Source organism: Pteropus alecto, unplaced genomic scaffold (assembly GCF_000325575.1).
Source record: "Pteropus alecto unplaced genomic scaffold, ASM32557v1 scaffold190, whole genome shotgun sequence".
NCBI lineage: Eukaryota > Metazoa > Chordata > Mammalia > Chiroptera > Pteropodidae > Pteropus > Pteropus alecto.
The window spans coordinates 4,249,509-4,265,073 of NW_006430462.1; the positions used below are offsets into that span (position 1 = coordinate 4,249,509).

A 15,565-nucleotide genomic window follows, 5' to 3' on the forward strand; every position below is an offset into this window, starting at 1 on the left:
TACCACTACCCAGGAGGGCACAGGTCCCAGGCAGCCCTATGGTTGCATGCTGTGAATTGAATCTCTTCTCACTTCTGCTTTATTGTCACAGGCCAAGAAGGAAGATCAAGGCCTTCAGAGTCAGGGTCACCTGAAGACTCTGTTCCAAATGACTCAATGAGGAACTGATAGGGGGATTCCCAAACTGCCCTGGCAGGCCAGAAAGCTCCAGACCACAAGCTGAGTGGTACTGGTTCCTGCCTTCCTCCTAAGGCCTAAGGGTGAGTGGGCAGCAGAGCACATGAGATAATCTGGATCTTCATATCCACGCTCTCTTGTTCTCTTACCATTATGCCAAAGGCCTGAAGTGAACCTCAGAGTATAATTGACACTCAAATTATAATAGCCACCATGTACCATGGAGCCCATACTTTGTGGCAGATACTGTGCTGGGTGCTTTGCCAACATCGCCTGCTTTAATCCTCATAACACCCCCTCTCCCAATGCCACCACCTGGCCCATTTACAAACTCAGAGAGGTCACGTGGCTAGAAAGTGACAGAGCCAGTACTTGAAGCCAGGTCTGCTAGTGTCTTGAACCCAGGCTCCCCCAGGCTAAATTTAGGTTCTCTTTTGTGAAACCAAGACAGGGAAGGAAAGGAAAGCAGCAGCATTCCCCAAAAGTGGCTGACTGGGAAGCATCACTTCTGGACATACAGAGTCCAGGGCCCAGAGAGCACTGAGGAGGAACGAGTGTTCTCCACACTCTGTTCCTAGGCCCCCTCACTACCCATCTGCTTCTGCCTTGTCTTAGGGTACATGGAAGGGCTGTGTGTGAAGAACTGGGACAGAAATTGTGCCATCTATCATAATAACTCAGCAACAAAAACAACTAGAGAAGCTATAGACTATGAGAAGTATAGACATTTGGGGCTGAGCTGAACTCCTAATGCTGGGACAGGGAAGGGGAAGAGAGGGCACACAGGAGCCACTGGCTCTGGTAAATGAAAAATTGGGAAAGAGGAGTCCTAGGTTCCAGGCCCAGTTCCATCACTTGCTCAGCCTCAGTTTCCTTGTCTACAAACAGGGTAAAATAAAACTTACCCTACTGACTTCCCATTGTTCCTGTAAGGATGACTGCAAGGCAATGGGAATGAAAAGACCAAAGAGCTGGACAAATCAAAGCATCCTTTGATTTGATTATACTCCTAAAGACATGAGGGCCACCAATCTTAAACACAGAGAGCAATATTCTCACAAGAGGAATGGAAGCATTGGCCTCTGTAGGTTGCTGTGACAACTCCTTTTACTTGTGTGGTACTTTATAAAAAAAAGCTTCTCAGAGCACTTTTCGTATGCTCCAAGGTCAGTCTCAGAATGTTAGAAGCAGACCAGCTCTTCAGCATCATCCCATTAAAACTGACTTAGTTTATATCTGAGGGAAACTGAAGTTTGGAAAGATAGATTAAGCAACTTTCTCAAGGTCACACAGCAAGTTAGGGGCCCAGTAAGACCCAGGACTCAAGTCTTCTGACCCCTGTATTGCAGTCTGCTTACACTATGCTCCTAATCTAGTTATCTCATTTGATCCTCACAATCCTTTCATATGCAGGTCATGCCTTTAACTACTTGTTGAAAGTCTGACTTCCCTGCTAGGCTGTAAGTTCTGGGAGGGCAGGACCAGGTCTGTATCCCCTGAGCCTAGCACATGGCTGCACACATAGTAAGTGCTGGATGAAAAACAGGAGCGTTAGCCCCAAGGTCAGGTGAGGAGACATGCCTAAGTCACACACCACAAAAGTCAGTGGTGGAGCTGGCACCCCTGTGCCTGGTTCAGAGCGTTTTCCCACTACTAGCCAAAATCCACATTTCCAGCCAGAATATCTCATCTCTGAGAAACAGTTGGTGGTACCCCTGGGTGCTGAGGGGTTCACCTTCTCTTAAGTACTGGACTTGCTTCCACCCATCCTAGCTGAGGCACCAGCTCCAGAAACAGAAGACTCAAGCGAGCCCTCAGCTACTATCTGCCTGCCTTGATCAGCTAATGGTATGCCCAAAGCCCCAGCTGCACGCCACCCTAAGGTAGGTTTTCCATGCCCTTAAAACTTACTTCTCTCTCCCTACAGCCTTCCTTGCCATCCAATATGTTTACTGGGCAGAGACCACAAAGCTCAACACCACTCATCCCACCCCACACCCTCCCAATCAGGCCAGCTAACCCGCTGTCCTACTGGAGAAAAACAAAGAACTCCTTGATGTGCCCTGGGCATGCCAGCCATGCCAGACACCTTGGGGAGTCCAGGGCTGTGACAAATCAGAGTCAACAGCAGCCTATTACTTCAGAGGAAGGCCACAGCTGGCCTTCTCTCCTTGTAGCCAAAAGGCACTAGCAAGGGTTCTGTGACAGTCCAGGGCTGCTTTGGCCTGTCCCAAGCCTTCTTAACTCCCCATCAGTCCGCATAGTCAGTCAGGCACCATGCCCTCTTCATAGCTCTTCAGACCTCTTCCAGGCCTCTCCATAGCTCTTCTGGGCTATTCCAAACTCTCTCAACTAGTTTCATTGCTTGTGGTCTGGCTCCTCTTTATGCCATCTCCCATTCCAGCACCAGAATGATCTCGACGAAACACAGAAAATCTGTCTGACATTCAAGGCTAGGCACAGTCTGCCCAACCTACTTTCCTAGTCTACCCTTGCTTTACATCATCCTTCTGCCTCCTGCTCTACTTGTAACCTCTGCATACCACATTTCTCAAACAGCTGGCTTCTGGGAGGACTTTGTACATGGGTTCCCTCCCATCCAATAGAATGCCTTTCTTTGCTCCTTCTGAGGCCTGGATCAAATGCCACTTCTTTTTTCTAGGCTCCTATAGGTGGAGCTGGCTGCTTCTTACATATATCTCCAAGACAACCACATACCTCAATTATAGCCTTTATTGCTCAACATCATAATGATTTGTGTGTGGTTCTATTTTCCAACAAATCTATGAAACACTGAGGGCAACAAGACACAGATGTCTTGTTTGATTTTGTATCCCTTGTCACAATCACAGGGGCTGGCAGAGTAGGTGCTCAATAAGTGTTTGGTAAATAAGCTTTCTGCTAAGATGGATAAACTGGCAAAAGTAAGCCTTGGCTTTCTCTCCCAGCCTCCTGAGTCTGCTGCCTACTTCCATACCTGAAAATCAGCAAAGAGCTAAACTGTGACAACCTCTGAGAAGCTGAACGGGGCATGGAATGAAGTAAAGTAGGGTGGGATGGAAAAGGGAAAGAAAGATGAAATAAATCTAAAGTTGGCAGCTGCCCTGAAATCCTGGACGGGGGGCTTCTAAGCCGGTGAAGCATCAGAAGCATCAGTTGCTCTGTCAGTGGAGCAGCCAAGACAGTTATCTCCCTGCCAGGGAGGGTCCCTGGGCCTAGGATAGCAGCATATTTGCCAGGGGCAGACAAATCAGCTAAAGGAGGCCTCCTCCTCATCAGATGTGGTGCCGGCAAGATAAAGAAAGTGATCAACTAACGCACTGGCAATGGGTAGATGATGGGAGGGTTCTGCTCTGGTGGGTAATGTATCCTGGCTAAGAGGTTCAATTGGCTTGGAGGACAGGCAGTACCATATAGCTGGAGTAGCAATGGGCTGAGTTAGATCTGGGATCTCCCTCTCCCTAACCTGGTTCCACAGTTAACTAACTGTAAGGCTTCTTCACACCTTGGGTTCCTCACCTGTACACAGAGCAAAATCCCTCCCTTACCTACACAGAAATGCTTCTTCCAAATGGTAGACTGGATATTAAAGTCTGAAAGCCATTATGCAGTATTTTGAGATCAAGAGAAATGCAGTATGGACTCTGACTATGTGAAGACTAGACCAGGCCTGATCTGGATATGCTTCCAGGGCCTCCCCAAGAATCTTTCTTCACTGAGTCTTCTCTGACTTGGCTGTCCATGGACTTTAACTGTACTGAGACCTGCCTTGCCCTCCACACTATGATAGGAAGGTAGCCAGGTTCCTGCTAACTCCTGTTCTGGGTGTGGAGGACTCAGGGACTGGTGAGCACCTGGCACATTGCCTATTGCTACCTTAGCAAATCTTAGTCACTGGATTCAGCATTGAAAAACAGGTTCTAGTGCCAGTTCTGCCATTTACTAGCTGGCAAACCTCGGGTACTTCCCCAAACTTCAGAGTGCTCAACTACAGAATGGGGGTAACCACGCCTTTTAGAGTAAAGTGAGAGTTCACCAATGGTTAGGGTTCACTCCTGCCCACAGGGTATGGACCTCACTGACACTCATCATCACAACCAGAGATGAAAAGGAGAAAATGAAACACAGGACCACTAGCTACTCCAGTCTTGAAGAGGAGGAAGAACAGTCATTGGTTACCTACTACATGCCAGGCTCTTTTCAAACATCAGTTCATTTAAATCTCACAATAACCCTGCAAAGTCAGTATTATCATCATAATCATTTCACAGTGAAAAACAGGTTCAGAAAAGTGAAGTAACATGTCCAATGTCACAGGAACAGACTCCAGAGCTTGTGTGAGGAAGAAGCAGAGAGTACCTTCTTTCCTCCACCCCAGTGTAAACAGATTGGGTGGCTGGACCAGAGCCAGCCCTCACTGACCTTCTGGAGGTCCTGTTTCAGACTCAGATGCTGGGAGGACAAAACATCAAGCAGGCCCCACCACCTTATCTCTTTCCCACAGCTTAGGATTTCCTAACAGGCGGACAGACAGGCACCTTCCCAGGGCAGCAGCTGGTAAGCTGGCTCCCTTCTTCACCAAGTCAAGTCTTGTCTGAGGATCTAGAACATCCCCTGGGCCACCAAACTGGATTTTCCTTTGAAGGTGGAGGAAGGGAAGGAGGAGAGAAAATGGAGGGCCTGTGGTCTAGAGTCACAGACCAGGGCCACACATGTGCAGTTGCCTCCTTCCAGATGGGCCACCCAGGGACCATTCCATTGCCAGCTCCATGCTCTCTTGGAAACTATAATAGTTCAAAAAAAGAGGATGCTCTGAGCAAACTGGAGGAGGTGGTGGGAAGGCAGGGCAGGCTCTGGTCTGCTAGGAGGGCCCTGGCCCTACCCCAACAAAAACTGGCATAGACCAAACTATAGGGATGCCAATTAAGCCAGTTCTACGATGTCCAAAGTCATAGGACTGCCATAGTTGGCTAGGAGTAGTGGAGGGCCCAGGGGACAGGGGAACTGTATCAGCAGAAGACAACACTGCTTTTCCAGATGTTTCTCCCTGGGCTCAACTCAGATCCCTCTTTCCCCTAACAGGAAGCCAACACCCACAAGATCCCAGAGAGCATAGCTCCTCACCTCATGTGGCCTGTTGCACTGAGCAGACTGAAGCTAGGTGGGAAGCTCCAGGCTCAGGAGGCTAGTCCTGGCAATTACATGGGAAAAGGAGAGGGAGGTCAGGGACCCACCTCTCTCAGGCCATCTCCTTCAGGCCAGGAGACTTGGTATCTAATTGATATCCTTCTTTCCCTTCCTGACTAATTCCTCTATGCTACAGAAGGGACCTTCCTCAAACAGGTTTGCTCTTCCTACCCCCAAAGTGATAGGAATGGTAACATCACTCCTCATACCCTTCCCTGCTGGACTCCTAGCCCTCATTTTTCTCCTCCTCTGATCTTTCCTGGGCTTCAACAACCAGCTCATTTCCCAGCCAAGCCAAAAGAATTAATGTTGCCAGCACCGCTGTCTGTGCCCATGCCACCTACAGGGCCCTTCACTGGCTGGCTGCTTTCTTGCCTTTTCTCACTTACTGGCTACTGCTCAAGAGCAGGTAGCAACCATCTCAGTCCTATCAAATGTTCTCTGCAGAGCAGGCCCAAAAGACAGACAAAGTGAAGAAGTAGAAAGGGCCTAGGGCTGGGAATCAAGAGTTCTGGGTTCAATTCCTGACGTTGCTCCTAAAAGACTAAAGTGGTAAGTTTAATCACTTCTCTCAGGTCTCAGTTTACCTATCTGTAAGATGATGGCCATCTCTAAGGTCACATTCAGCTTTCTGACTTGAAATGTCTGTCAGTAAATGTCATTCACTAAGTAAGTATTAACTGAGCATTTACTTTGATGCAGCCCTGAGAAGAAAAGGTGAAAAGTCTGGTTCCAGCCCTGAAGTTGATCAGTCTAATGAACTGGTAATGACAATACACTTTTACTTTTGCTGGGCTGTCCTTGTGAGCCTCTTACACTGCTGAAGGAGTCAAAAATGCTGAGCTAAGCCAGGAAAGGTGAGGGTAGGCAGGTTCCTGCTAGGAACCTTTTGTCTTCCTGTCTGGCACCTAATTTTCTGCTGGGACCATAGGCCATATTAATTAATAGATGGTGAAGGCAGTGAAAACTGTTCTGACCTGGGAGTCAGAAACCTTAGGTTCAAGTCTTTATTCTGCTGGACTAGGCTTAGCCTGTTGTGTGACATTAAACAAGTTATTCTCCTATCTGGGCTTCAGTTTCCTCATGCCAGACACTGAACAGTCACCTGAGTAGGTAGCCTCTGACCTGCTTTCTTCCCCATCTCCCCAGCTCTCAGCAACTGCCAAAACTGACTGTCTTGGACAACCTTTGGCCCAGGATGGCTGAAATGGACCTTTAATCTAGAGCCAGAGTCCTCACCATCTCTACTGCAGCCATCAGTGCTAATGTTTCACTTTCTGGGATAGCACATGGACTCCTAGCTGTCAACCACGAGACTGGGTTCAGGGCGGTCACCCTGAAACTTCCCATAACTTCCCCTCCTATAGCTGTGGGCAGGGACTTACTTTTGGCTTTTTTGGAACCACAATATAAACTAAGTAGGGAACATCAAAGCTTTCAGACACCAGAGATTTTTAGGTTGACCAATAGGGTCAAGAAAGTGAGGCATGGAAAGAGAAGGGAAACTGGGATCCCACTTCATCTCCAGACACCAGTGATGCAGAGGGTGTCTGCAAAGCCCGGGTTTGTGGTTAGGGGGTAGAGAAGACAGATGTCTGGCAGCCTGGTTGGGGACTACAGCCAAAGGGAGGTGCTCCCACTGGGGCTCTCTGTCCACAAATACCAGAGGTATGCCCTCATTTTTCTCCTCAATTTTCAAACCCTTAGAAAGAAAAGAAATGAAGCTAACATTTTCAGGGCCACTACATGCCAGGCACTATGCAAGGCAGTTTTGCATACCTGATCTTGTTTAATCCCCACAGTAATCTTGGAAGTAGGTGTTGCCCTTTACTGTGAATAAACAAAGATTCTGGATCTTGCCCAGGGTCACGCAGCCAGCGAGTGTGAGTTCTTCCTAAGTCTGGCCTTTTCTCACTATATCACACTGCTCTATACCCTGAAATCTGTTTAACTGTCTGATAAACATGTAGTGGGAATTCTTATCTCCTAGAATTCACCAGCAAATCTGAGCTCACTGTTCCAAGAACCCACAAATGCAACTGCGAACTCCTTTCCCACTTCTTAAGACCCTATCCCTTCTAGGGCCCTAGTCCCTGATGACTGCTCTTCAATTAAAAAATATACCTTAAAACTACTTTGGGTTCTGACAAGCTAATCCCTAGGGAACTGTGACAAAGTATTGAGTAGGGATGAGGGATCAGAATAAGAGGTACTCTCTGAGTCCTGGACTGGCCTAGGCTTAGCCTGCTGTGAGCAAGTGGGGAGAGGCTGGAGGAGACAAATCCAGTGGATAGGAGAAAGAGAACTCTCCTTAGGCAAAAGACCTACATTTCTCCAGAGGAGGAGGAGGTAAATACGAGTCTTTGGGACTGAGGAAAATCCCGGAAGTGACCTTGATGGGGCTGCCTGTGTGACTGGGATTCTTACACTTCATAAGTCACAAGAGAGGCTGGAAGACCCTTGGACAGTCACAACTGGTCAGAGAAAGGGAGGAAGGACCTTCTGGAGTAAGGTTATGGTTGAGTCCTGTGGGATCCCACAGGTGATTGTGTGGGCCTAACTCTGTTGAAGGGGAGGCACCTCACTAGGGAGGATGGTCAGTTCTGTGCAGAACACTGGCCTAACTCTGTTGAAGGGGAGGCACATCACTAGGGAGGATGGTCAGTTCTGTGCAGAACACTGGTCTCATGTGACAGACAGGACAGCTGGGGTGGGAGTAAGGTCTGCAGTCCATCTTTCCTAAGGGGACTACTAGCCCATATATATGATCTCTGTGAGGACTGGGCTCAGGGGGTTCTTAGGGACCAAGTGTGGCTGCCCAGTTTACCCAGCTTGGAGGGAAAGTGCTACTCTACTGCCTCACATTTCTCTGCCTGCCAGATGGGTGCCTACATGCTCTGGGGGGAAGGATTTGGATCCTGCTGTCTCCCTGCCTGGCTCCCCCTCCCCATTCAGTGTTTTGGAAGGAGGTGCATGTTTCCGTAGCATACTGGGAGACAGCAGATAGTCTGCCCTGGAGGTGAGTCACTGTCACCCTGTGGGTACTGAGAAGGGGGAGTGTCTGCCCACCTGTTGCCAGTGACAGGGAGAAATCTGTCACCGAGGTGGGAGAGAAGCACTCTCTGACCCTTCTATGAGGAGAAAGGACTGTCTGTCCCAGGTTGGGACTGTCTGTACCTTTGACAACCAATGTCAGTCCATCCAGAGGTCTATGTGTCTTGAGGTAAGGGTCAGTCTGTCCTGGAGTGGGATGAAGGCATGATAGTCTGTCCCTTTGAAGTCTGTCTAAGGTGCCACCTGGTGTGGGGGTAGTGGGGTGGTAATACAAGGGTGTCTGTGAGTCTTAAGGGGGCGGTATAGAGAATATCTGCCTGTTGGGGGAGGGGCAGCCATCTGTGAGCCTGTCAGAGGTGGCAAAGTCAATCAGCTCTAAGGCCGTGTGGCAGCAGTGATGTTGGGACAAGTGTCTTTCCCACAGTTGGGAGGAGGGCACTATCGGCTCTTCCTGGCGGGTGGGTCGGTCTGTCTGTATGGTGGAGGCAGGGGGGAAGTGGGGTTGGCCTGTCTGTCCCCCAGTCGGAAGTGGGCTCTCGGGTAGTCAGCTTGAGGGGGAAGTGGGGGTGGGGCAGGGGAGAGAAGGAATCGGCTGTCCCTGGGTGGGCTGGGGGTATGTCGGTCCTTCTTGAGGGAGCTCTGTTCCCATCGAGCCCCTACCCCTGCGGGTCCCGCGCTCTGCCCCAGCCCCTGGCCCAGTGCCTCGGCGCTACTCACGCGCCCTCAGCGCCCTGCGAGCCCACGATGAAGCCGAACTTGTCGATACGGCGCTCGGCAAAGCCGTTGGCCTCTGAGTCGGAGCCGAGAGAGCTGAGCTCGTCGGCTGTTGCGGCGTCGGGGCCCGGGGCCAGGCTTTCTCGGGTCCCAGAAAGGCTGCCCCCGGCCGCGGGCGCGCGTGGCCCGTTCTCTCCAGGGCTCTTCGCCATCCCGGCCGCGCCCGCCGCCTCAGCCTCAGCGGCCACCTCAGCCACCTCAGCCTCCTCAGCCACCCAGCCACCGCCGACGCCCCGCCCACGCGCCGCGCCCATTGGCCGCTGCAAAGTCAGGGGCGGGGCCCCAGGCCGTCCCGGGAGTTTCCCCCCCCACGCCCAATGAGCGCCGCGGACCCTGGGGCCCGCCCACCTCCCCCAGGATGGCGCCAACCGGCCCGACGTGAGGGGGCGGGGCAGCCGTCACCCGGAGCCCTCCCCCGCCTCCCGGGCTGCCAATCACAAGAGCTCACCTGAAAGAGCTCTGGCTTTTCCGGGTTGGCTCGAGCCCGGCCTGTCACTTGCAGCGCCAAGCAGGCAAGGGAGGGGGGCGTCCACCAAGGATTCTGCATCTTTCTCCTGATCCCCTGCTCCTCTTGAGACCCCAAGGACGTTGGTGGGAATTATTTCATCCATTCATTTATGAGCTCCAAGGAGACTCAGGATGGTTCCGGGACTCGCCCAGGCATACAGCGGCTTAAAGACCCAGGCTGGGTTAGAAGTTAAGCCGCCCCTTCCCCTGCTTACTGCTTCTGGGGCCTTAAGTTAGCTCGAGGGAGTAATTAATAAGAATAACAACCAACGTTTATTGAGCCATGCACTGCCTCAAGTTCCACCTATTTTCTCTTATTTTTTTGTCCCCAATAGCTTTGAGATATATAATCAACATAACAGAAAAATCACCCATTTAAAGTGTATAATTCGATTATTTTAAGCATAGAGTTGTACAACTATCACCATAATCTCATTTTGGAACATTTTCATCACCCCAGAAAGAAATTCCTATCCATTAGCTGTCACTCACCAACCTTCCTCCCCAGGGCCTAGCAACCACTAATCTGCTTTCTGTCTCTGTAGATTTGCCTTTTCTGAAACCACATAAATGGAATCATATAATACGTGTCTTTGTGTATCTAGCTTATTTCATTTAGCATAGTGTTTTCAAGGTTCATTCATGTTGTAGCATGTATCAATACTTCATTCCTTTTTATTGCTGAATAATATTCCATTTTATGGATAGGCCACATTTTGTTTACCCATTTGTCAGTGATGGTTATTTGTGTTGTTTCCACTTTGCAGCTATTTTGAATAATGCTGCTATGAACATTCAGGTACAAGTTCTTATGTGAACATATATTTTTCGTCTCTCTTGGGTAATACCTAGGAGTGGGAATTTCCGGGTCACTTGGTAACTCTGTTAAAGCCTTTTGAGGAACTGGCAAGCTGTTTTCCAAACTGGTCACACCATCTCTTATAATCTTTTAGCAATAAGATAGATACTATTATTAATTCCCTTTTATAGTTAAGGAAACTGAGGTGCAGGGAAGTGAAGTTAGCTGCATAGAGTCCCTGAACCAGCTTGTAGCAGAGCCAGAATGTGAACCTAGCTCTTGTCAACAGCTTATATTGGGAGGCATGGGCCAATTGTATCTACATAGACTTAGCTCCCAGCAGCCTACTTCTGACCCCAGAGATTGTCAACACTTGAAGACATAACAATAGCTCCTCACTTAAGTCTAATACTTTACAATTTACAAGTCACAACCATGTTGTCATTTGACATTCTCCTATAGACCTGTGGGGGAGACAGGACCAGAGAGGGGAAGGGACTGAAAGAGCCAGGCCTGAGCTGCAGGGCCTGGGACAGGATGCTAATGGGCCCAAAGCAAGCCCCAAGTAAAGAAGAGGTTTCAGTGATTTCAGCAACAGCCATTTCCTTGATGCCATGTGGCCCAGACATTCTTGAAGACTTCACTATGTAATATTTACATTCCATAGGCTTCCGTTTTTCCATAAACAGGGCAACAAAATACATGAGAGTGGGCACAGGCTATTTTGGTCTTAAACTCTCAGTCTAGAAGGATGTTTTCTCCTTTCCAGTGGCACTAGACAGAGTGATGGGCTCTTAGTCCCATTTCCTAGGAGGGACAGAGTGGGCCTCATATTGAGATGTAGGCCTATCCCAAGAAAGGGAGCCAGACACACCTGGAACAGATATGAAGCCCCAAAATCTGGCAGTATCAACATCTTCGACTCCATAATTCTGGTCCTAGAGTCATAACCCAAACACATTCAGCTCTGTAAGAGCACATATACATTGATGTTCACCCTAGGGGTGTTTGGGGGGGTGAGGTTGGGGGCAGATTAGAGGGACCCAGAAATCCATCTTTGGGAGACTGGATAGATATTTCTCAAGTTAAGGCCTTGATTCCCCACTTCTATTCTATTTTTTTTTTTTTTTTTACAAAAGACTACCTAGGATTCAAATCTCTGCTCTGTCGCTGCGTGACTTTGAACGAATCACTTTTCTCTGAGCTCATTTCTTCATCTGCAAAATGGAAATATTGAAAAAATACCTCCTTGGAGGAATTGTTCTGAGACTTCAGTGTGATAATATGGGCTAAGCATCTAACACATGGAGATACCCGGTAAATGGAAGCCAGGAGTAGTGGCATTTGTAGTTTGCAAAGCGATTGCAAATTCATTACTGTCTTATGTGTTTCCCACAACAGCCTGTGGCTGCAGCAGTGAAGTTTACCTAATTTAACCAATGGCAAATGGCTTGGAAGTCGTTTCATGGCTGCGCCCCTCTGAAGCCTCCAGAACATAGTAGACACTTGATAAATGTTAGGTTTCTTTACTTCAAACTCCAAAGCTCTTTACCTTATTTGATATTACTCTAGTGAACAAAGAGATGAAGTCCTGGCCCATGGGAGAACATGAACAAGCACAGAACATTCGTAAGGTAATGTGAAAAGGAAAATAAAGCAGGGCAAGGTATAGAGAATGCTGGGGGCAAAGGTATGGCTTGGGAGAGGAGTAGATGGAAATGAAGAAGGCTCTCTGTGGGGCCCTGGGAGAATAGTGTGCAGGAAGCAGGGCAGCAAGTGCAAAGCCCTTGAGAGAAGCAGGCTCAGATGATGGTATGGATAAACCGGTGTGAGAAAGTAGGAGCAAATAAATGAATGATTCAAAGGAATGCCCTGCAGAATCATATGGCTCAACAAAATGAGAGGCCTTTGGCAATGCCGTAAAACATTCTCATAGACTGTTGTAGATATTCTTTTGAGGATGAGAGATGCTTGGCTAGGGCTACAAGAATATATATTGATAACTTGGAATCTCATCACTGGGGTCATTCCTGCAAGTTTAGCTTGAGATGCTCACACGGGCCCCTGGCATGTGGAGCTCGCATATGCTCAGGAAACCTGTCAGCAATGGCCACAAGCAGATATCTAGAAATCACAGCCTTTATTTGTAATGAGATCAGTGGTTCAAAGTGGACAGCTGGTACCCAGCAGTCTATGATGAGTAGGCAAACTATAAAGCTTCTTTATTCCTACACTGACAATAACAGTTAAGAAGCTTTTGGTCCAAGTGGTGGAGAACACAACTCAAATGGGCTTAACTCAAAACTGTCTTTAGTGGGTCCCATACCTTAAAAATATTCAACAGTATATAAGCTTCAGAAGCAGTTTGATCCAGAGGTTATCACCAGGGATATCAACCTCATTTTCCTTTTTACTCCTTTTCTCTTTGTCCCTCTTCCTGTGGTTGCCGCATCCTCAAGCTACAGCCACTCATGGCAGCAGCTCCAGGCTCACTCACATCCTTCCTCCACACATCCATACAACAAATGACTCTTCTGGTAGCTTCTGCTCAATGGGGAGGAGGCTGCATTCCTTCCTCTATCACCTGTTCATACAACACGTCTATTCCTAATCTAATCACAACCACTGGTTGGGGCGGGGGGTGGCATGTTAGGGAACACTGACTGGCTTAACTGAACTCAGCTTAGAAAGATAGTACCTTCTCTGTAATGATAAGGAATAGAAATGTATTTTGTCTTGTTTCATGGATTGTATGGCTCAGGGGTACCTAGAATTTTTTTTTTTTTTTATTAAATATAACAATGTAGAATAGAGCAAATTCCCAAATCAGATAGTTAATAATCTAACTTCAAGATCTTACATTTTACTTTCATTTTTAAAAAGTAAACTTCTAAAAATCTTATTAGTATGTATTCTCCTAGATATGAGCTATATTGTACTTTTTTGATTTTTGAATTACAGGGATAGATGAAATAGTACATATAAAGATTGCTATAATTATAGTACACCACACATTTCAAGTATATAGCATAACGACCTAATGTAATCTTCATATATATTCTCTAATACAATATATAATTTTAAAAAGTGCAATGGGTCTAATCATTAGTGACCTCCTCTGGGCTACATGACAAGTGCTCATTTCAAGAACTGAAATTGAAATTCTTTAATGTCTACAATCCCTGGAACTCATTTTGAGCAAGTCTTTAAAATTACAGTGATTCTGAAAGCATCAACTTATGCCCAATTTTCCCAGCAGTGCCACAACAGGAACAATTCTCCCTATTTCACATTCTGGTCTGGTGAAACGGTGAGGACTGTGTGGCCACCAGGAACAGAAGAGTTGCTTTGGCCTTCCAGAGCCCTCACTGGCTATGTAACCTTGGGTATCCACCTCATCGAAACAATAGGGTAGATAATCCTCAGAGGATTGCGGTGAGAATGAGAAAAGCTGTGCAAAATGCTGCCTACAAGCTGCAAACCCTAAGAAATGCATGCAGAGTGCTGTGCTGCAAGCTGGGCCTGTGGCCACTGACAGTCACAAGGCCATCTTGTGGTCAATGGGCCTTCTGCGACTGAGTGAGCCAGGACAGATGTTCATTCAAGAGCTCCGGGAAACTGGGTTCGGGCCCCAGAAGGCTGCTCAAAGGACCCATTCACTCACATTCCACCCAGCAGCATTCTTGGCCTCCAGTCACAACCTCAGTCACAGAGGGCTTGTAGGATCTGCCAGTGCTCTGTCCCCACCTCCAGAACCAATCCCAGGAAGAAAGAAGAGCTAGGAGTGTAGGTCTAGCCCAGGTCTCCTGACCCCTTCCCTCTTGGAGCAAGATCCAGATGGTGTTCAGAGGGATTTTTGGTGTTGCACATGGAGAAGCAATTAGCAGTGGGCTTACTTTAGGCACCCATACTTCAGGAAGGAAAATTTCAGCCCTGGCCCCTGGAGGAAACTTCCAGTAACCAGGTAGAAGGCAAATTTCAAAAAGGGTGAGGAATAACATTCCATAGACCAAGTTAAAAACTTGGTCCAGCAGTTTGTAAAGCAGCCAAACAACTGGCACTATAGAAGGGCCACCTAAGCCCTAGGTCTGGAGTTGCAAGCTCTGAGCTTGGCAGGGGGTGGGGTAGGGTAGGGTGGTAAATAGAATACTGGTTCTGTGACCTCGGGAATAGCCTCACCCCTCTAAACCCTGGAGATGACCTCAGGGGGCAGCTAGTAGGATCAAATGGGAGGAACTGCAAAGAAAAGGCACTGGGTAGTACTCTCAGGAAAAATACACGAGATATCCAGAATGAAATCAGCTTTAGGTTTAAAACCAGAAAACACTTATCAACAGGCTCTCACCTTTCTCCCTCGGATCACCTACAGCAGCATCTACCTCCCTGTGATAGCACAATTCCAAATATAGCAGCCTGTGTCTGGCTCTTACTAGGGGGCAAGAACTGTAATAAGTATTTTGCACACATTCTCTTTTCATTTTCTTATTGTGTGATTGTGGACATGGGACTCACCCTCTCTGTGCCTCAGTATAAAATAGGAATACTCACATCAGAATTATGAGTTAAAACTGACAAAGTGCTTAAGACAATAAAGGTAAATTGGTTAAGCTTTAGTCCTTAGAATAGTTCAAGGCCTTGGCACAATTAAATATTTTAAAAATAAATGCATTTTAAAAAACCCTCATCATGTCCTTGTGCTCACTCAGGGCAAGCCACCTGCGTAAGGTCACAGAGCCAATCAGGTGGTGGATGATTACAGGAAACCTCTACCTTCTTTATGCAGGACCTGCATCCCATCTGTCATTGTTCTGTGGTCCTGGCATGTTGCAGACATCTGTATTAGTCTGTTAAATACACGGGGCTATGCCTTTGGAGGGCCCAAATGTTTTAAAAGGGCAATAAAAATCTATCAAAGAAAGACTCATGAAAGACTTGATGGTATTAAGTAGTTAAAAGCCCAGCATTCTTCAGAGCAGAAGAGGAGCCACAAGGCACTGTGCCATGCTCTCCCTGCCTTGAGTCTGGACAGGGTGCAGGTGGCCGAGGGACAACTCTTAAAGACACTGA

At 47.8% G+C, this 15,565-nt stretch overlaps 1 protein-coding gene across 2 annotated transcripts in view; it reads right to left on the reverse strand.

The window, feature by feature from the left end:
* TBC1D10A (TBC1 domain family member 10A) overlaps positions 1–9,441 on the reverse strand; it is a 30,068-nt gene extending 20,627 nt beyond the window's left edge. The window contains exon 1 of one of the 2 annotated variants that reach the window (XM_006904906.1): positions 9,136–9,441. In XM_006904906.1, the coding sequence (XP_006904968.1) occupies positions 9,136–9,344 (209 nt within the window). In that variant the 5' untranslated portion in view covers positions 9,345–9,441. The remainder of the gene's footprint in view (positions 1–9,135) is intronic. The other variant, XM_025047566.1, reaches the window with a different exon arrangement.
* Between the last annotated feature and the right edge of the window lie 6,124 nt (positions 9,442–15,565).